This window comes from Podarcis liolepis (genome assembly GCF_965112155.1).
Source record: "Podarcis liolepis genome assembly, chromosome: 6".
Lineage (NCBI taxonomy): Eukaryota > Metazoa > Chordata > Lepidosauria > Squamata > Lacertidae > Podarcis > Podarcis liolepis.
Window position 1 is genome coordinate 76,303,812 of NC_139559.1, and position 22,669 is coordinate 76,326,480.

Here is a 22,669-nt window from a genome sequence, read left to right on the forward strand (position 1 = left end):
ATTAATGGAGAGTGCGAGAGGAAGCCCAAGTCCTAAAAGTGATGGTAACGGACAAAATGCATTAGATGTAACCACATCCTGCCTTACTCATGGTTCATTCCTGTTGTGTGGGGAAAATAACTCAGGAAGGAGGGGTATTCTATCGTTCCCTGTCACTGAAATGCTTTGAACAAAATAATCCATCTGCAATGCATGAATTAGATTTTCAGGAACAGTGAATAATTTCCACTGAACATCTAATTTGCTTCTCTGGTGATGCAACAAGAAGAAACCTATGGCCAGGTCAACTTTTTTTATCCACTTGCCAAACAAAGAGCACAAGTCATGGTTAGGGAGAGAAGGAGGAACCAACGAAAGGGGTTGTATCTACATCAGCCAGCATTTTGCTTGGGGCGAATTGGTGGTCATATTACAGAACTGCATAGCCAGCAAATTAATGAAATCCTGCTTGTGTATGACTTGAGATAGGCTGGTTCCTCTAGCTAGCAAGGGGGCAAAATGTAAATGTTTGTTTGTTACCTCCTTTTCAGAGGCAACCTGCGTTCCACAGAATGTGGTCACTGTACCCCTGCTGATGCCTCTTGTTATGCTTCTGGAGCGCCAGGCTGTTGTGTTTGATGGAATGGACGTGTGGGAGAACACGGACCAAAGCTGCGAAATAATGCTGAAACACTTGGCGACTGCTCGCTTGATAGCGCAGAATGCTGACCTGTACAGCGCAAATGCGGAAAGGATGTTAGCAGGTAGGAGGGGAATGTACTGCTGCACACTGTTTAATTCCACAGAAATGAGGGGGGATGGAATCACATCCAGGGTTGTTGAAAGCAGGTCTTGTTTCTTAGAGCTTCCCTTGCAGAGTGATGTTGCAGGATGGATGTGCATCAAATGCACCTCCTGGTATTTGCAGTCTGCATCAAGTAGCAGCTTTGGTGTACGCTGTGCTTGTTGCCCATGTCTATACAGTGTTGTAAGCTGGAACCAGCTAAGTCTTGCAAGTTGATTCAACTGAGGAACAAAGTACCTGCCCTCTTTAGGTACTTGCCATGACTAGTTATATTTGAAGCACAACAGCTTCCAATTGGGCCTAAGAAGCTGATGTTTAGGCTTTGTTGTAGGCGATACATCTATGAGAAACATTTCTCATTACCAGGTTTAAAGTATGGTTGGATGAAAAGGTTTTTAAGATGACAAAAGCTTTATGGGATGAGATTGGCAGATCCAGAACTAGTTTCCTTGTTTATCCAGTTTGGGGGGATGGGAGGCAGCCCTCCACTTTGGGTACCCTCCTCAAAGTGGCTAGTTTTTTATATGAAGAGCATCCCCTAGGGATGCAGTCATGTGGAAGAATGATACAGTGGTGCCTCGCAAGACGAAATTAATTCGTTCCGCAAGTTTTTTCTTCTTGCGAGTTTTTCGTCTTGCGAAGCACGGTTTCCCATAGGAATGCATTGAAAATCAATCAATGCGTTCCTATGGAGACCGTCCGGGGACAGAGGGGAAGCGCCGCGCCTTCCCCTCTGTCCCCGGACCTGTTTTAAAGCAAGGGAAGGGGCAGCGGGGAGAATCGCTTCTCCCTGTTGCCGCCCCTTGGTTCAAAAGGGGTCCGGGGAGAGAGGGGCTGGCAACGGGGAGAAGCGATCTTCTCCCCACCGCCCCCTTGCTTCAAAAGAGGTCCGGGGACAGCAGGGAAGACGCGCTGCGCTTCCCCGCTATCCCCGGAGCTTGCGGGGCAAGCTTCGTTTTGCGAAGCAAGCCCATAGGGAAATGCGTCTTGTGAAGCGGCTAAGAAAACGAAAAACTCCGTCTAGCGAGTTTTTCGTCTTCCGAGGCGTTCGTCTTGCGGGGTACCACTGTAATCTGACCCAGTGGCGTAGCAGTGGCAGCTCCTTTGCCTTATGGGCAGACTGCAACAGCAGCTTCACTCAGGTGCTATATACCTCCTGAGTCCAGGTTCACCCGCGATATACCACTGAGTGAAACTGCCCTCATACCAGTAAAGAGGAAAGAACAAGCTGCTTCGGTGAGGCGCCAATACTGCTTGTTCTTCCACTTCTTTAAACTGCTCTGCTGAGGAGCGTGGCTGTCCTTGCCTTAGCCAAGCAGTTTTACGGAGCCACCAGCTTGCACAAGGTGGCAGCTCCATGAAACTGCTCTGCTGAAAGGTGTGTGGTTGCTGCTTCCCTTACCTAAGCCGTTAACGGAGCCCTGTGCAAGCCAGTGGAGAAGCAGGAGAAGGATTGGGTTGCGAAGCTGCTTCCTCACTGGGGCGAAACCACCTCAGCGATGTCACTCTGACACCTTGCAGCGCTGTGGTAGGAAAGTAGGGTAAACAACATGGTTTATCACCAGATCACGAAGTTTGCTTCTACAGATGCTCCTGCATAGAAGAAGCATTGCCAGACTTCTGAGCTGGCCTTTTCAGTCTGTTGCAGTAAAAGGTGCTTATCTTGGATGCCTTCATGGTGAGAAGGCTATTTTACAGTAATTTGTTTTCCATTTCCATTTCCATCAGGTTTTCAGCCAGATGACGAGATGAATGAGATCTTCAAAACAGAATTTCAGATGAGATTGCTCTGGGGCAGCAAAGGAGCACAAGTTAACCAAAGTGAAAGATATGAGAAATTCAACCAGATCTTAACTGCACTCTCCCGAAAATTAGAACCCCCTTTAGCAAAGCAGATTGAGCAGTGAAATGCTCAATGGACACTCAACTATATAGTTGGTTCAGTTACTTAACTTAAAGAAAACACACTGTAAAACAGGCCTGGATCAAATGTTTGCCTTTCCCTATCCCCTCAGAGTAAGAAGAGGGTGCCTTGGGGGGGGGGGAGTACTTCCTGAAAAGTATTTTCCAGGAATATTTGCATTCCCTGACAGACTTTTTGTTTGGCACATTCTTAAAAACTGTTTCTCCTTACTGGCAGTAGTGATTCCAGCCAAAACAGGGATCACAATGTGAATTCACAGGCACGGCCCATTGAGAAAAAGGGTAGCGCTTTCTGGGTCATAATCGGTGAAGAATTGCTGAAGGGGGTGTGAGAGTACTTGTTGCCACTGCCAATCGTTTTTGCATACTTTTGCTGTATGCAGTTTCATTTGCAGCACCTTCGGGATTTGTAAATTGCACCATGTGCATTTTATTTTTTTTAGTTGCCTAATAAGATTTGACTACTGATTTACAAAGGAATCATTATTTATTATGGATATCTTTAATTATCTCTCGCTCAACAAATACACTGTCCTGTTACGTAAAGTATTGCTGACACAGTGGTTTTATTAGAGTATTTTTAGTCTTGCATCAAATAATGTTATTAATAAACTATAATGTAAGTAAGACTAGAAGTTACAGGAATGGCTTTGCATCAGAAGGTATCAGTTGTATGATATCCCTTAAAATGGATAGGGAAACTTGTACATGCGCTTGTGAATTAAAGCATCTCATGGTGGAAGTGTTTTGGGGTTTTTGCCTCAGTGAAATGGGAGTGGATAAACTGAGGGGCCCAAGCTGTCCAGAACTGACCTGCTCATCTTTGCTCCTGAACTTTCTTCTCTCTCCAACTTCCATCAGCCCCAAGCAGCAAGGGTAGTGATAAAGGATGATGGCATTGCTCTCAGCAGCCAGAAACATAACTAGACACTGCAAGGACCTATCAGGAATGAACACAGACCACTGGTACCAAAATGTATGGCAAACTGCCCTATTAGAAAAGTTGAGCAACAAACTTAAAACTAGCACAGGGACAAGCAAAGGAGGATGCCTTCACCCCAGTATGGTCCCCCTTAATCACACAGACAGGACAATGACCTAAAAGGTAAAGGTAAAGGTACCCCTGCCCGTACGGGCCAGTCTTGCCAGACTCCAGGGTTGTGCGCCCATCTCACTCAAGAGGCCGTGGGCCAGCGCTGTCCGAAGACACTTCCGGGTCACGTGGCCAGCGTGACATCGCTGCTCTGGCGAGCCAGAGCCGCACACGGAAACGCCGTTTACCTTCCCGCTAGAAAGCGGTCCCTATTTATCTACTTGCACCCGGAGGTGCTTTCGAACTGCTAGGTTGGCAGGCGCTGGGACCGAACGACGGGAGCGCACCCCGCCGCAGGGATTCGAACCGCCGACCTTTCGATCGGCAAGCCCTAGGCGCTGAGGCTTTTACCCACAGCGCCACCTGCGTCCCTGACAATGACCTACCCCCCCCCCCAAATCATACAAATCAATATGGCTAACCTGACCCCCCACATATACACTAGCAACACTGCAACCAAGCAAGCTCAGGACTCCCCTAATCTCTCACAATATCAATGAAAAATTAATACGTAAACAAAGGACCTACCCACATGATGCTGACACAAACCCCTACACTAGGCAACACAACAAAAGAACAGTACCTTCTCTCCCCCCACACTCTTTTTTTTCTCCCAGCCACAAGATGTCTGCAACAAAAGTATCACTAAATGTAAATGAAGTTGTAATGATAAAATGTACCCCTGTCTGTTTTGTAACACAAAATCCTTCAAAACTAATTACAAAATAAAGGATGCATCCAGCGGCACCTGTAAGTTCACCACGTCATACAACATTGTAATTCTGGCCCCCTTCCTTGGCTAAAACTGCTTTTATGTTCTGCTCTCCTGCCTTGAGAGCCCTCACTGCCCCCTGTCCACAATTATTACCACAAATGTATTTCATTACTTATATCACGTAACATTTCTCGGATCCCCTGATGCCTGAATCAAGCCGTCTGCAGAGTACAGTGGTGCCCCGCAAGACGGAAAACTCACTAGACAAAAGAGTTTTCCGTTTTGGAGGTGCTTCGCAAAACGAATTTCCTATGGGCTTGCTTCGCAAGACGACAATGTCCTGCGAGTTCCTGCTGGTTTTTTCCCCTCCCCCCCTTTTTCTAAGCCGCTTATTAGCTGATCCGATCAGCAGATAAGCCGCTAAAAGCCGCTAATAGCACTAATCCGTCAATGGGCTTGCTTCGCAAGACGAAAAAACCGCTAGATGAAGAGAATCACAGAACAGATTCTTTTCGTCTTGCGAGGCACCACTGTATATGGAGAAAGAGTAGACAAAGGCTTGGGAGGGAAGGTGACTACTTTGGATTGTGATACTTCATAAAGCACCAGCCACACTCTTGTTTGTTTAAAGTACCTATATGTTCCCTCCTCATAAAGTATCAGGGAACTATACAGGCAAAAACATTCTCTCCCTGCAACCAGTTTGTTCAACAATGGCTCCAAGAAAAAGCACCCATCTATCTTTCTGCCTGTATGCTGGAAGGCATGGTGGTGACCATGACAGGAATCCCAAGACAGACCAAACAACCAGACTTAACAAAAAAAGGCACTTGATTCCACCATGGCCTGCTGCCCACAGCTTTTTATCAAACTAGCGGAGCTGGGAAATGTGACACTTAAAAAAGAAAGAAGTAAAGCAAAATAATGCCAAGGGGTTTTTTGGATAGCTTTCACACTCTAGTATATTCCTCATCGCTTTCAAGCTCATGCCCTGCAATCATCGTAACGCATGTCTTAATCTGCAGCTTCCCAGTCAAGAGTCACAAAATTCTGACACAGTTTCCACTTCTTTGGCATTAGAACGCTAAGGAATGAGCACACAAAAGGCCCGCTCTGGATTTTGAAGCCAGCAGAAGACGAAGGAGGCAGCTGCCCAAAGGTCTACCAAGGAAAACAGGGCTCAAATGGAGAATGTAACTGATCTGCAAGCATGCTGGCTGCTACTCCTTGGCACACATACAGACGGCACTGATTAAGGGAGAGGGGGCTGGGTAGACACTTGCTCCAAAAACTTTGCAAAGCTCCAAAGCTCTTTTCTGCATTTGTAGAACTGCACAGAAGCTACAATGACAATGTCTCAAGCTATTCCATCCTCCTGAATTCTCCAACCACCAGCCACTCCCCCCCCCCCCCGGCTGAATTCTGTACTCCACCCACCTCTGCATACCAGATCAAACAATGCTGCTTATTTGTTATATGGTCACTTACCCAGGCATGCTGAAAGGCTCTGATGTTACTAGAGGTTCTTTGCCCCTCAGCTTGCTCCATCCTCTAACTCCTTCCTAAAGCATGTGAAGAAATTCAAGTGGAACTAAGTTAAGGGTTATAGAATGCAAGTTAACCGATCATGTAAAGGAATTGTTCAGCTAATTTGGGGGCTTAGTTTTGGCACCAGGGATTAAATCTGCTTGTCTGAACTGGGCCCGCTAACAGGAAAACGGGAGGCTTTGTCCTTCTAACCAAATGAATGCTCTTGCCTTATTCCAAGAAAGAGCATGTTAACATTAAAAAGGGGAGGCACCGAAAGCCACCTATTCCTTCGCCTGCAACAGAAGACAAGGAAATTGTCCAGGCCATGAAAAGGTTGCTTTTAATTCCATGAAAATATTTTCAAGAGAACCACTATTTTTTAACAAAGCATTTAAACATTTAAAAATCAACACGTGCACAAAAGATTAAAAATTACTGGAAAGTTGTAAGACTCAAGACAATTCATCATGTTCAAAATTTCAGCATGATTTTAGCTAACTGTGCAAGTACAAATATTTCCCCCCTCCCTTTAAATGTAATAACCCTCATAAATTCACTGTGCCTTATACCACAGAAAGAATATCTCCTGAGGAAACAAATCCTGTTCCTAGAAAAACAGTAGCATGAAAGAACGGTTATTAGTCCTTTGCTATTGAGTTATTTAGTAGAAGCCCATGAGTTCATTAGGCAAAATCTACAGGGCTCTTGGCTGCAAGTTATATGGAGAACATTTTCTCATTATATTTAACTTTGAAATAATAATATTCTTTTTTTAAAAAAACAACAACCCACTAGGTTGGTCTTTTAAAAACCCAGAAGCTGGATGACTAATACAATGTAGTTTTGTCAGTAATGAGTAAAGAGGTCACATCATATAAATAACCCTGTTTACGATAGCTGAAAAAATCTAACCTTTAGTGTTTAATTCCCCCCCGCCGCCCCTGCAAATACACTATGTCATTTGCGTAATAGTGGCACACTTAATAATAAAAAGAAGAGACCACAATAGTCACACAGATTTAGTTTTACTGGTAGTACAATTCCTAATAACACTGAAAAAGTTCTAAAGGAATCCAGCGCTGCTGTGTCCAGATATTGCTTCACCCCCCACCCCACCCCTAGAAAACTGGTTGGTTTGTTTTTAACATTACCACAAACAGCAAAAAAAGCTGGATCAATGAAGCTTTTAACTTAAATGGTTCCTCCCTCCCTCCCTCCCAACTCCCCATATTCTAAGATTCCCCTATTTATTTTAGATGTAGGGATGATTTCATTAACAGAACTCACAAATGGCAGACAAAACAACGTGGGCAATATGGGGTGTGTGCTGCAGACAACTATATTTACATGTATAAACATTTCTCAAATCTCAAATGTTTACAAGTAAAAGTGCACATAGATCATTACAAAGTATCACTCCAATTTTTTCAAATGGTCCTTACAATGAAGCGTCACTTGGAAACAGACTAGCACTGCAGTTAATTAGAAACTGGAGTCTTTCCCCAACCCAACCCTGCCCCGCCAACTCAAGAAATAAGAGACAATCAAGGAAAGAAAAAAAAGGCTCCATAAAAATCCTATTAAAAACATTCATTAGACATAAAATGAAAACGATACATGTGTTTTGCTTCCAATGCATAAAGTTTACAATGCACCATGTATCATGTTGTGGCAGAGGCCCAGAAAGCATCTGCCAAGGCTACCAGCAGCTGTAGTACTGTAGAAAGATGCAGGAGGTCATTCGGAGCAGAGGCTCAGAGCCCTTTGTGGGATACTGAAGTGGTAAGCGTTGGCAATCAACAGATTTTAGGCACTCGAGAGTTTTAAGGCAGCATCTGAATGGCAAGCACTTCTGAAAACAGTCGTTTTTGTCTTGTGGTGGAAAAAAAATCTGTGCTGTTAAATCTCAGGCTTTTCAGTGCTCACAGGTTATTGAGGTGCTGAGGATGGGCTGCTGGGACACGTTCCTTTCCCCCAAATCAAAATGAATGTTAGGTTTTTTTGCACATCAGTCGCAACACAAAAAAAGAAGAACTGGAATGTAATGATGATGGTCATAATGAGAAGAAAAAGAAAAAGGTAACAATAGCAGCATTAAGTGGAAACTGAAATGAAAAGGAAAACAAACTTTAGTGCTGGAGATAACAGAACTACAGTAAAGTGGCGTTTTGCTACGAACGCAGAAGAGGAGGAAGAGCTATGGAAATACAAAACATTAGGCAGGCAGTCCTGATACGTATCTAGACATGCAGGAGGAGGTTAGGGCGAGAATGGAGGTGGCACAGGCAGAGACTGTGAAGGATGACATGGCTTCAATTCAATGCCAGCTCAAAATGGGCATGGAAAATGAGGCAGCCGAAACAGCCAATAGGCAATGCAACGGGAAGACAGCAAAAGTAGGGCTTTTTCAGAACCACAAAAGGAATGCGTTTTCAGGTGGTTTGGTTCTGCTGAAATGGAGCTGTGGCTTTACTGTAACGATTTTGAATACACAGAGGGATGCTAACATGGTTAGTGGGTCATGTTTGCCTGCATGCCTTCATGCAACTGGCTTTTGCCTATCTTGCTGGGCCTAACTCCCTACCCCCTTCCTTCCCTCACCCACCCCCCTAAAATAAAAAAAAGCAGCTGCATGTAACCTCCTTCAACATCTCGCCCATTTTCTCAGAAACCCGCTTCAGGAACCTGCAGTCCAAGAGGAAAAAAGAGAAGAACAGAATTACCAGAGGCCTTCAGAGAGAGAAGTGTGCTCATAGAATAAAGTAAAAAATAAAATAACCCCTCTAAATGGTTAGAAAATAAATCCAATGCACAGGTAATGGCACCAAGTCTTTTCAAGCATTCCTAGCTTCCAGACAGCAGTTCATCCAGTAGCAAATTAGTGCAACTTTGCTACCAGAATAACTCCCCAGACCAAGTGAAAATGTACAGGTTATCTAGTAGCACTTAGAAAACTCTACTTATATAGGTGCATCAGCGACAATCATCAGAGTCTAGCGATCTATTCCAGGCTCGGGCGCTTCAATGTGCACACAGGGATTTTCATTTGAGCAAAGGGGAGCTCGCCAGCATCCGCCTTTCTTCACGTATGAGATATGCTCCTTCTGGTGGACTGAATGGGGTGGTCCACACCGAATTCGTGCACATGAAATTGAGATGCAGCGTTGCCTGGACTCCTGGAATAGATATTTCCCAGGAGAGTTTTCCCCCCCAAGAGTGTCGGTGCAAGAGAAGAGGAAGTTGCCTTTTACGGACAGAATAGCCTCGTCAGGAATCCCAAGCAGAAGGAAGTCATTTCAGCGACCCACGTTGCATTCAAAGTCCTTACTTAACAGGTAGGAACGAAGTAAAGCAGGGCACATCAGAATGCTGCACGCCTGCGGAGTCCCCAGTTACTAGCTATGCAATTCCCCAGCTACCTTCCACATTCATCCTTTGTAAGATGGGAAAGTGCTGCTCATTGATGTTGCAAAGAAAAAACTGCAATAATGCGTACGCGACAGGCATGTTTGTAAACGTTAGCAGGAACCTCTTACACCTAAGCAACGGCTTGTACACTCGCAGCAGAAACGGTTTATTTGTTTTCTGAACTGCCCCTCATTGCACTGGATTGCCAGCCGTTTTCCATGCACAATGCAGAACAGGGCAAGGGAACAAGGAGGAAAGGTTTGCATTCAGAAAAGCAAAAGCAGATCCGCTTGCCCACTTTATCTGCAGCAGGGCCATTTTCACTGCACTGGGCTTATAGTTATTAGCTGGGTATTGGGGAAATTTTTTTGGGGGGTGGGGCGGATTTGGGAAGGGGGCAGGGGTTGGCTAACGGACTGTACACACTGATGCGATGGAAATAATAGTAACTGATCAATTTTAAAAAAAAAACATTTAAGCCAGTAAAAAGTTTTCCTCCCCAAAAAATAAAAATAAAGAAAACTATCAAAATCATAACAGATGAACCATTGATTGTAGGATAACGCTTAGAAGCCCTGAAGCAGACAGAGGCAGAGAAAGAAGACTTATGGACATGGCACTGGCCAAAGCTGTGTCAAGAGACTCATTGAAACGCAGACGTTCTTCCAGCTTCATCCCCGGACGAGCTCACATGGTGAACAACAGATTGAAAGGCTTCCCGAATGCTCTTAACACTTTCCATCCATCTGTGTGCTTCAGGATTCTTTAAGGAATGTTCATTGTTAAGCTGACGGGCTGGAGGTTAGATATAGGTTACTGCACCTTTACTGTTCTTCTCTAGAGTTACATCGATGTAGGATGTTGGCACGTATCCTTCTTCTCCATTCTGCCTCCGGGCTCTAGTCCACCCATCCCCTTTATCTTCCTCTATGATGTACAGAATCTCCCCTTCTTTCATCGCCAGAGTGCCTTCATTGTGACCTAGAAGGAAACGGGGATACACACACGCACACACACAATAAGAAAACCTTCGCCACAGCTCTCGCAGGGTTTAAATGCAAGCTCCCTCGGCTCTCGTTTTCCACCCATGGGAGGAAACATCAAATCTGTGAAGCGGAGCATATGTTCCAATTGTAGGCCAGGAGACAAAACATGGTCTCTTGTTGCAAAGCTGAACGCGCGCCAATGGCTGTTTTTCTAATCTAACATATTTGTTTTGTTACCACGCTGCCGCATTTTTCTGCCGTTAAACAAAAATGATTTATGGCATGATTTCCCAGAACCAAAACCAGCTGCTAGAATCGTTTATATGCAGACAATTATTATCTAGGTAAGGCAAAAGGTAATTGCCATATATAGGATTCACACACATTTTTGTGTGTTTGTAAATATATCTCCCTTAAGCTAATCTTACCATCGAAAGGATACATAGCTTTGCAGTGTCCTATGGCTGGTAAGGGATCGTCATCTTCAAACTCGTCGTCAAATTCGTTATGGGGGCCGTGCTGCTGGGGTGGGCTTCGAATTTCTTGGTTGGCATCATCGGTGTAGCTCCCTTCAGGGCTGCAATGCAATGGTTGAGACAAGGGAACCTTCACACTTTGCAAACCAAGAACCCCAGCATTTCCCATAAGCTTATCATAACATTTGCTGACCCCGTTTCAGCTCACAGTAACTATGCATGGCAAACCCATAAATACTTATTGCTACGGATGAATACAGGCATAGGCAGGGAGTATAGATAAGATCCAAGGACAGTCCTTAGATGAAGAAGGAGCTCTGATTTCAGAACAGAGCTTATCGGATCAAAATAGGCAGAATACAGAAATGCTCTTTTAAAGCTCTGTCTATGGGAAGAGAATTATGCAACTGCTATCATTTTCTCCTCTGCCTCCCCAGAACCATGCATGACTGTGAGAGTGGAGAAGACAACTGTATGCATGTATGCCAATACAGTGGTACCTCGGTTTATGAACTTAATCTGTTCCGGAAGTCCGTTCTTAAACCAAAATCGTTCTTAAACCAAGGTGTGCTTTCCCTAATGAGGCCTCCTGCTGCCGGTGCCCTTCCACCGTTCGGATTCCATTCTTAGACTGGGGTAAAGTTCTCAAACCAGGACACTATTTCCGGTTTTGCGGAGTTTGTAAACTGAATCGTTCTTAAACAGGACTGTTATTAGTCCGAGGTACCACTGTGCTCATGAAGCAAGAACATTCACAGTCCTTGAAGTCTGCTTTGCTAGGCAAAAGATAGGGTACGGGCTCCGTTCCTCATCGGCTACCCAAAATACAAACTGTACGTGTGTGGTTTCCATCTTTTTCATACAGCTTTCTAAATCAGAGGCCGCATTCCTTGGGTCATCGCAGGGACTGATTAAGCCTCAGTTTCACCTTGCTAGTTACAAAAAGGTGAAGAGCGGTTGTTCCTTAACTGCAGCTAAGGAGAGATAAATACCTCACCAGCCCTTTTAAGGAGAGGGGAGGGAATAGGGAATAGGAAACTATCTGAAGTTGGACGCAATTCTTTAATCAAATAATTCATTTTAAAAATGGATACGGCTCATCTTAAAGTGTTGCAATCAATGAAAAGATACAATAATTTAAAAAGCATTCCAAGGGAAAGCCTATAAATTTAAACACTCATCACTCAAATTTCAAGCATTCAAACGGTCGTAATTCAAAAGGTGTACAAAATGAACACTAAATTGTGCTGGACACACACACACACCCTACCTCTCTCTCTCTTTCTCTCTCTGTGTGTGTGCTGAACACACACACACACACACACACACACACAGAGAGAGAGAGAGAGAGAGAGAGAGAGAGAGAGAGAGAGAGAGAGAGAGAGAGAGAGTTACGTGAGAGGTAAAGACAAGATTTGAAGAGAAAGTCCTAATTTATCTGCAATTCCACCTTCTCTTTTCAGCTCCAGCAACAAAAACATTGCTTTTGTGTAATGCAGCAATTACAACTGCAGTGCCTAGATGAGAGATGGGCAACCCACTCGACTTATTCACTCGTCATGCTGTCTGGGACTGATGTGAGTCCAACAATATGCAGCAGGCCACAGGTTCCCCACCCCCGGGCTAGATCACTGGGAAGTGAGCTTAAAGTAAGGAAAGAAAAGAAAACCAAGTGGAAAAGGGTTTGGGGAGGTTCTGGGGGCAAAGGCAATACTTTTTGTTTAATCAAATTCGAGATGGATGCAGTGACTGCTGTTTTAGAAAATGACAGTGCAAAGACAATGAACTTTGTTTAAAAGATAAATATAGTGACCTCTCTCGTCCTTGGGTTACGAGGTGGTTGATATCACTGCTGTGTCTACGGTCTCCTCTTGCTGCTACTTTACCTTCAACTTCAGTAAGCCAGGCCTTGAGACAGAGACAGACAGAGAGAGATCATTTGGCACCAGTAGCAAAATAAATGCTTAAGAGGCCAAACACACATCTTAACTGTTCTCAAAACAGATTTGTATTCTAAAGCAATATTCTGGAACTGTGAGTTACCAAATTCACCACAAGCAATATGAAGGAGCCCAAAAACTGGGACACCATCTTCCCGGGCTGCACTCCTGCACAAGTCACATGACCCATACGATTTCGTGGCTCCTCCCAAAAGGGCTTTTTGGGGGCACAGCACCCAAAAAATGTGCGTTTTGCGGTGCCATGCCCGAAAAAAGTGCAGCCGGAGACTGTGGCAGCCATTTTGGTCACTGTCCTCTTGCAAGAAAAAAATGGAATGTCCTGGTTTGGGGGGGGCAGTTGATGGGTATATACAAGTACCACACGCCAGTACTATATTAAAAATTCTTTAGTTTCTCTTAACTCACTCATCTGTTCAGGAAGTCTCCCAATCCATACCCATAAGTGCACGATTTGTCAGCTCTGTGCTACCACAGATACAGAAAAATTGAACCTGCAAAAATATTTTCAAACCAGTGCTCTTCCGGCTATTTGGTTCTGTAGAGAATAGCTACATGCTTCTTGTTTCAGAGCTCGAACACCTCTAAAGGTACAGGCAAGGACTGCCATAGGATTTTTACAAATCTCTCCTTGTTAACTATATTGGAAACATTAAAGCCAGGTGGCTTTAAAGTGGCAGTTGTTGTAAATAGATGGAGTGCAAAAGCAACCAGGATTCCACCCTATATTATGAATACCCTTCCGGGATTTTTTGGAGGATGCCTTATCTAGAGGCATCTGAAATCTTATACCAGCGTCCTTTCGAAATGTCTTAATAGATTTTAACCTCATTCTTGTGAATTTCCATTCGAAGGCGGTCCATGTTGCTCATAGTTTCAGCCAGCTTTGGCTGAAGACTGCTCGGATCACCCATTTGCGGGTTTTTCTCGTATACATCTTTCATTTTGATGAGCGCATCTCTGTAGAAAGAAAAAAAAAAGTATATCGAATTAGAAAATTGTTTTCCTTGCAACAATGAAACTGAGGAGGGAGGAAGAGAAAGCAGTACAATTTCTTAACACTAAGGACACCCCCAAAACTATGGGGTTTGAGAGGATTTATGAGCAACACTGAGAAAGTTAAAGACAAATTTATGTTTGCAGAAGAGACATATTGATGCCTAGGAAAAGAGCAGCAAAGATAAGGTCAAGATACAATAACAGAAAAGCAAAATTACTTCTGATCTGTCTCTTTTTGTAGTTCTCTGTTAAGTTCATCAATTCGCTGCTGCAGTTTTTTCCGCCTTTGTTCTGGAGGCAGGTGGCTGAAATCTTCTTGAGCAGGGCCCTGAAACCAAGTGAAAATACAACCCTCAGAAAGTGCAGCTATTCACATTTCTGCTGGCACCTCACACATAACCAACAGCATTTCCTCACTGGATGAAGAAGAACTGATTTTTTAAACACCACAATGCTGCAAAGCATAGCTCCGGGTGTGTGTGTGGGTGGGTGGGTGGGTGTGGGTGTGGGTGTGGAATGGACACATCAGACAGAATTGTTTTCTTGATGGTCTGTGATCCCCCCCCCTTTTTTTTTTGCTCAATCTGAGATTTTCAAGATGTTACAGATTATAAACAGTTCTTCCATGTGTTAAATAATCTTGAAGGGAAAGCAAATCCATTTCAGAGGAGGTTATAGACTCGGGAGGGGTGTGTGTGGAAATATACTAGTGAACCAGAATGAAAAAAGGATCTTTAATTTTAGGGGAAGGGAACCCTGCAAAATATTTCAAATGCTTAAATGTGGGGAGCGTAGGCTCAATCGGTGACACTGCTGGAAAACCTCTGGTCGTTATGGAACAAGCAGTTGCAAGAATAGACAGGTTTAGGATAAATTATGGTAAAGGTAGCCATGTTTAGCCTGTAGTAACAAACATTACTGCTTCTGATAAAACACCTACCCCTCAAAATCACAAGCCACAATGAATTTGAAGTGCGGCAAGACTCTCAGTCTTGACATGATTTTTGACAGACACATTTCCAAATTATTAAGATTTTAACAGAGCAACATTTTCATTACCAAGATCCATAGATCGCCTTGGGATTTTCTATTGTTTATAAAAAGGGCAGTCAGAACCAAACTGGGAATTACAGGGAATTTGGGCAATTTTTAAAAAACCAAATCATGAAGAAGTTGCATTAGGAGATGTAAAACGTGGCTGATAACCACGTAAAAAGTAACTTAAATTGGCCCAGGCTCCCCTAGAACCTCAAACCCTGATAAAGCTTACTCACATTGCTCCTCCCCACCACTGAAGACGATCCCCACAGATTATTCACCAATTTTTCCAATAGGAAGGGAGGAACTTCTGGAACATGGAAACCCCTTTCCCAACAAGTCATGTGACGTAATCAATGTCATAAGGAGCAGCGATGCCAGAAATATCCAACATGGTATTCTCAACAGGGAGCTTACTGGGACAACATGAAACTATTTGTGCCCAAAAGTACTAGCAGAGCACAAAATTATTGGATCTGAACATTATTAGAGCTGCCAAATTCCCAGTTCAGGAGATTTTCTACCAATCTATATGGGCTTCTAAATGTCAAGCCAGCCTCATCACAGAGAGAAGGCAAAATTTCATTAAGAGAACCCGTAAGGAACTTGGGGATGGAAAACAATGGGTGGGGAGGAAACAGGCTGTGAATATCCAAAGAGGTATTAAAAGCTGGCATAATAATGTTCTTCCGTCTCATCACCTCCTGGCAAATAGAAGGGGAAGAAATGGAGGCAGTGAGAGATTTTACATTCTTGGGCTCCATGATCACTGCAGATGGTGACAGAAGTCATGAAATTAAATGACACCTGCTTCTTGGGAGAAAAGCGATGACAAACCTAGACAGCATCTTAAAAAGCAGAGACATCAACTTGCCAACAAAGGTCCGTATAGTTGAAGCTATGGTTTCCCCAGTACAGTGGTACCTCGGGGTTAAGAACTTAATTTGTTCTGGAGGTCCGTTCTTAAGCTGAAACGTAACCCGAGGTACCACTTTAGCTAATGGGGTCTCCCGCTGCCCCGTTGTTGTTGTGTGATTTCTGTTCTCATCCTGAAGCAAAGTTCTTAACCATAAAGAAGGCTGATCACTGAAGAATTGATGCTTTTGAATTATGGTGCTGGAGGAGACTCTTGAGAGTCCCATGGACTGCAAGAAGATCAAACCTCTCCATTCTTAAGGAAATCAGCCCTGAGTGCTCACTGGAAGGACAGATCCTGAAGCTGAGGCTCCAGTACTTTGGCCACCTCATGAGAAGAGAAGACTCCCTGGAAAAGACCCTGATGTTGGGAAAGATGGAGGGCACAAGGAGAAGGGGACGACAGAGGACGAGATGGTTGGACAGTGTTCTCAAAGCTACTAACATGAGTTTGACCAAACTGCGGGAGGCAGTGGAAGACAGGAGTGCCTGGCGTGCTCTGGTCCATGGGGTCACAAAGAATCAGACACGACTAAACGACTAAACAACAACAACAACAACAACAACAACAACAACAACAACAAGGCACTAGCAACAGTGATGTTATTAAGTGGCTTACATTGCATACCCGCAGGTTTAAGCACAATCTTATTAAACAGATCTGAAAACATCCCTGAACTGTGCACATTAAGTGCAGGGATGGATGTCTCAGGGTGGTTATCCCATAGATCTATTCAAATTCTGAAAATTCTTTGGGAGGAGACATCATTCCTAGAGGTGGCTTGGATTCATTAAACCTTTTGCCACAACATACATTTTTTAAAAAATGCATTTCCTTTGCACAGATGAAGTGCTGGCTCCCTGCTAACTGAAAGCCACCCTGAGGCTTTCCTCCGCAGTGTGAGCAAGTTCCCTTTCACCTGAATAGTGGCTAAAAAGTTAACTGGCACCCAAGTTAAAACTTTTCAGCACTGCTTAACCCAGGGATCTGAAATGTCAGTTTTAAAATGGGCACCTGACTTAAGGGAAATCCTGGTTAGGAGTAATGATTGTTAATCTCTTTGCCAGGGAAATGTGATGATAAGGGAGGGGAAATCAGCACCGGGGAGAGGCTGCAAGGAGGGAAGCAGGCCTTGTAGCAGAACCAAGTTTATAATACTCCATTTCTTAAGTCCGTTTTGCCAAACTGTGGTTTAACTCATTTTCAATGGCGTTGAAATAGGCAAACATGGTGACAACAAAGTGCTCTGCAATTTAGAAACAGCAGAATACATTATTAGGTTTCCCAGTTGCACGCAACTCTTTATCCTGTTGAGAACACTCCACAATTCCATTCTCCAAGCTTGCTGTGGCGACAGGCCAGCCTCCCAGAGGTTCTCTTCCATCACGCTGAAATCTGGAGGAGAGAGAAGCTGCTTTGCCACTTGGAGCTTACTTTGAAGGCTCCCCCTAATCATTGGTATCCCATCTCCAAGATGAGAGGCAGTGCTCAGCCATTCACTGGCAGTTTGCCATCCACAGATTTCTCTAATCCTTTTAAAGCCATCTAAGTTGGTACCCATCGCTGCATCTTGTGGTAGCCATCACAGCATCTTCATACTATATCTAAGTTTATTCCCTCTATCCTCTAACCACAGGCTATATCAAAAGCAGCATGAAGTCTACATGAAAGTCTGATGGCTCAGATGTTAACTTATTGCCTCTACCACTTGGTTCAGAATACAGCTAAGAATTATTATTGATATTCACTAGAAATAGGCCCATCGTGTTTGTTTTTCCAGGGGGTACTCAATGATTCACAGTACTGGCACCTCTTTTTGTTGTTAAAAAGTATGGCACTTACTGTAACAATTTCATGGTGCGTAGCAGCACCTATTTTTCTAGAAGAAGAAGAAGAAAGCACTGAATAGGCCAACTAAGATTTCTCTTGCTAAAATCTGCCAAATATCAATGCAGACATGCTCAGAAGCAAATGTGACGATTTACCTCCAATTTACCGAAGTCTTGTAAAGTTGCTTCCACCAAAGTCAATGCAAAAGGTTCCTACTACATCCAACATTAGTTGGTTTGGACTATAATTAACAAGTTTTGAGCTACAAACAGGGTGTTTCAATGAAAAGGCTCACAAATCCACCTACTTGAGCACATTTAATAAGTTAACTATAGCACCAACCAGTAATTACAAGCTAAACAAGAATTCAAAAGTCTGTTTGTGTTTACGGTTTGCCATCTGCTCAGAGAATCTGTTTCAAAGGGCTGTAAAACAATAAGGCCTATTAAGTTAATTTTCCTCCAAAATCTCATACTAATCTCCTTTTCAGCAGAGTTGTAAGCCTTCCTTTTAAAAGCATTGCTCTGTGTGTCGAACTTGTGCTAAACAGCTCCTACATAAATCATGATTTTAAATGCAAAACTATAAAATTATCATGCACGGTGTATTATATTAAGTTATTCTAATTAAGAGCAATGAGCTGCATTAGGGATTTTAGGTTTGTGTCGCTCAAGGTAGTTAATAAGAGATAACTTTTGCTCTCGCATAATTGTCTTTTATTTTTAAGCATAATAAAGGCTTCACTCAATATACACAAAGGAGAAACTATGGAAACAATCTCGCAAAAAATAGGCATTTCTAATTTCCATGAGAATCAATGGAACTTAACCCCTTAACTGTTCATTTCCATTGTACTTTCGCCATAATTCTACCTTCAAACCTTATTTGAAATAAAATGGAACTGTCTGCAATAAAGGAGCAAAATTTGCCAACAGCTTCCTGCCACAGAAATTATTTTTTACTGAACACAATTAAAAATATGAATCTATATGTAAATATTAAGTACTGGGATAAATATAGGCATCTTATTTATGTTTCATGCCTCCTTTACCAAAGAAAACAGAATAGTATCTCGAATCCTCCTCTCCAGATTCTGTCTGCCACACCTACTGTGAACACTTAACTAAGTTGTAGAATTTAGTTATATAAAATTGCTGATTTTACAAATAAGGATAAAGAAGTTACGTAACAGTATGATCAATGAACAATGCCTTACACATCAGAGAAACTAGGAAAGCTTTGAGGCACGTTTCTCCTGTGATCGATACAACTTAAGCTCAGAAGAAAAGTTTGACTTTTTACACTAATCAGAATAATTTAAATCTATTTAATTACTTTATTTTCATTTATTGTTAAATAGCGCTGATTGTTGTAAACAGCCAGGCGACTTCATTTTAAACAAACCACCATCATTGGCTAAAAGTTTTCAACAGCAGTTTTGACCAAGTCCTAATAACAGTGAGTGATATCTGGCTAAGCCTCAATAGAGTATGGCTATTGAAATCCATGGATTTAAGTTAAGTCAGTGGTTCTACTCAGAAGATGACAGCCTAGTACATTCATTTGTTATTACCTGGCCATGAAAATCCATCTACCTTGCATGTGTAAGAGAATGTGTTAAGTTGGGGAGGGGGTCATGTTCAGCTGTCTTCAACAAAGACTTTCAGGAACGGTATTGCGATAACTACCATGGTTATCAGTTATGGACTAAATGAAACGTTTTTAAAATATAAGACTCAGATAGTATAGCTCCAGGCATGCACAGGACTGACTCCCTTGTAGGCCTCGTTCACAAGCACCTTGTAGGAAAAGGAAGCTCTGGATTGAGTAGGTATCAGTCTCATTTTATGGAGGCAAAACAGGAGTACATCTTTGCCTATTGGTTGAATTCCTTTCCTCTGTGCAATGTCAGGAGTCTATTTTGTTCACACCAAGCACAAATGGATAATGAGACAAAGAGTGATTAAGAATACGCATCTGAATACCAATTCACTCAAAGCAACTATGAGATGGACACGATTTCAATAAGCTACTTTCATGCTGTTGTTACGAAGTTTACAGCACACAGGCCTTACCGTCTTCACAGACCACTGACCGGTACAGTTGAAAACAGAAAGAAACAGGGTATTATTTTCATGCTGCCAAGCATTATTTAGGAAGATTTATATATATATATCTGCATCTTTTACAGCCCAATCCTTTGCATATTCATTTGGGAATAATCCCCAGTGGGGCTTGATGCCAAGTAAGATTTTGTGTGTGATATTTTAACCTTAATTAATAGAACCCCATAAAGTTCCCAACATTTTAACTATTGTCTAAGGCACTGCAGAATGGAAAGGCAGCCACAATTCAAGCCATGGGATGAGGGCCTATGGCTTGAAAAGGTGCAATACAGTATAATCTTGTTGAACTATTATTTCTTTAACGTATTTCTACATTGAAGGAAACGACAACAAAGCACACAGGAACACTACACAAAGCAGAAGCGTTTGACAATGGCAATGACCTGGTTTACTGTAAACAGAGTCTTGTTTAGCAAAGCTCCAGGAGCAAAACAGCAACGCTTTTATGACTTTCTGAAACCCGGTCAGCTTTGCACTTTCCTAGTTTCCACAGTTAGGTTTCATCTTTTTGGGCACGTAGCTGGCTGGTCAACACAACGTCACTAAAGTGGATATGGCTGATGTAAAGAAATGTCGTGGCCAAAGAAGTCCATCCTCTTAGGCAATCAGAGGACTTCCATCATCCTTGCTCAAAAACAGATACAAGTTACCGGTAAGGCTCAAATTTATAGTTAGAGGAAAGTACACTTTTGCAACTGAATAACTGGAAGACTATTTCCCAAAAGCCCATGTGAAAAATCTTCAACACTTTCTAATCAAAGTGATTCTAGATCAAAATATTTATTACTGGAGGCTATTATAGAGTAATAGTCTATAATTCTACATATGACTGTGTATACTCTATTATATACTGAAGCGTTACGAAACATATTTCTAAATCATCAATAAAAATGGGGAAAGGGTAAAAAGACATACACAGATTGATTCTGGGACACGATATCTTTTTTTAAAAAGACACAGATGGCTTCTTATCTTATTCTGGCAGTATCCAATTTTGCTGAAAAGCACTGAGAAAAGCCTTCCTATTAAGGTTCTTAATTAGCAACCTTGTATTATGATGTGAGAACGGAAAATGCCAATGATTTGTTTTATAAAGGACTCCATTTAAGGATACTTGAAATAGGGGTTAGAACAAGGAACTGTGAAACAATCAATTGTGAAAACTGCTTTGGACCATACGGAGTGATGAAAAGCCAAGGCTCAAAATTCTGGGCAAAATGTTCTATCTATCCAAGCAGCATTTGGAGGTCCCCCCCCCAAACAGCACCCTTTTGTGCTTCAATGAAAGAAAGCTACAACCAAGGCATAAGCCTTTGGGAACACCCAAAATATACATTGGAACCCAGTCTCAGAATTTGGAGCAACTACATGCTTGTGACTAAGAGGGTGTACCACATAATATGACCATATGGCAGAGCTGTAGACCCACTGCACTAAACATTGTAGGGCAATCTTTGCCAATCTAGTGCCTCCCAGATGTCTCAGACTATAACTATAATCAGCCCCAAACAGCATGGCCTTAGTGGCTGGTGCTGATGAGAACTGCACTCCCAAAACATCTGGAGGGTATCAGTTTTGCAAATGCTGCTGTAGGTGATGCACCGATACAAATCTTTAGACTTGGGATCCCAGGACTCAGTAGAAAACATGGCTGGGATTGCTCTCTATCCTTGCAGTTATCCTTGAAATGTTAAGTCACTGTGATTAGGAAAGTTCATGGATCACACTATGATTACAATTGAGTCTTGTGGTATAGGTTGCTATGTGGCTTGCTCATTTAGAAAGTCATCATGACTGCACACTTAAACTGGTTTTCTGAATCTGGTGATTAGCTTATGAGGATGAGGGAAGAAAAGGAGTAGCTTTGTGCATGGAAACGTGTGATCTGCCCAATTTCTAGTTTTTCCCCCCTCCCCCAAAGGGTAGAAAGATAACAGAAATCAAGCACACTATTTGTTCATTTGGCTACAACTTGGGTCAATTATGAGACCGTGTGTGTGTGTGTGAGAGAGAGAGGGGGGGGGGATTATTAAGTTCCAAACAAAAGTAGCTCACAACTGGGGTGAATATCCAAACCAACACTTGCAGTATTTTTTGTCTCCCTAGCAAACTGAAGCACTAAAAGGTCCCATGTGTAAACATTTGGAAATTTTCCTTTAAAAAAAGAAGCAATAAACAATAAAAATATTTATCCATCATATCTAGCTTTGTGTGTCATGTCGTGATTTCTACCAAATGACATCTGCTACATTTCCCTCTGCTCTTTTGTATTAAATAAAAAACAAGGCATACAGCTGTATTTATTATTACATTTGGATGGACAATGTCAACAATTCAGACTTAAATGCCCATGAAGATTTCATTAGTTTTCATTTCTTTTCTGTATGCCCAGCTGCTACTGGATGGGACTCCTGATGGATGAAGCAGAGAGCAGTTTAAGAGTTTATGATGTTCCAGCGTCTAGAGTAATATTTTATGCAGGCAGAAGAAGTTGAAATATTTTGCTTCTCAGGTTATCCATAAACCATCTCACTCTCGACTTCTACTAATATTTTTCCTTTTCCTTTTAAAAGCCTTTTTAAAAGCCTGTTAAAACACTAATGTACTAGAAAGTGGGAGGCTTTGCTGTCTGGTCTCTGACCGTAATAAAGATTGATTGATTGATTGATTGAGAGAAAGACTTTGACAAATTTAGCCCCTACCAGCAAAACTATGGATTGGATCCTAAGATAACTTAAGAAAGGTCCTGGAAAGAAAGTATCCCGCCCTCTTCTTCCTCCTGCAGTAAGGTCTCACTGGAAGTTTGGAAGACCATCTTGAATACCGTAGGCAAGGCATGGAGTTGGGGGGCGAGGAAAAAGTGAGAGGAACTCAAGACCAAATTGCA

The 22,669-nt window shown here is 42.6% G+C and overlaps 3 protein-coding genes across 9 annotated transcripts in view; 2 read left to right on the forward strand and 1 right to left on the reverse strand.

Annotated features, from left to right (window-relative positions):
• Window positions 1-3,449, forward strand: part of BCAR3 (BCAR3 adaptor protein, NSP family member) — an 85,093-nt gene extending 81,644 nt beyond the window's left edge. For all 4 annotated transcript variants that reach the window (XM_083511049.1, XM_083511050.1, XM_083511052.1 and 1 more), the window contains 2 exons: window positions 531-743; window positions 2,513-3,449. In XM_083511049.1, the coding sequence (XP_083367175.1) occupies window positions 531-743; window positions 2,513-2,691 (392 nt within the window). In that variant the 3' untranslated portion in view covers window positions 2,692-3,449. The remainder of the gene's footprint in view (window positions 1-530; window positions 744-2,512) is intronic.
• Window positions 1-22,669, forward strand: part of LOC310710274 (uncharacterized protein) — a 982,430-nt gene that overhangs the window by 522,985 nt on the left and 436,776 nt on the right. The gene's annotated exons all lie outside the window — the stretch shown is intronic.
• FNBP1L (formin binding protein 1 like) overlaps window positions 6,369-22,669 on the reverse strand; it is a 71,593-nt gene continuing 55,292 nt past the window's right edge. For 2 of the 4 annotated variants that reach the window (XM_083511143.1, XM_083511145.1), the window contains 5 exons: window positions 14,091-14,200; window positions 13,701-13,833; window positions 12,729-12,823; window positions 10,868-11,016; window positions 6,369-10,434 (listed from right to left, as the gene is read on the reverse strand). In XM_083511143.1, coding sequence (XP_083367269.1) covers window positions 10,256-10,434; window positions 10,868-11,016; window positions 12,729-12,823; window positions 13,701-13,833; window positions 14,091-14,200 — 666 coding nt within the window. In that variant the 3' untranslated portion in view covers window positions 6,369-10,255. Of the gene's footprint in view, window positions 10,435-10,867; window positions 11,017-12,728; window positions 12,824-13,700; window positions 13,834-14,090; window positions 14,201-19,731; window positions 19,747-22,669 lie in introns of all 4 variants that reach the window. The other 2 variants (XM_083511144.1, XM_083511146.1) reach the window with 2 other exon arrangements.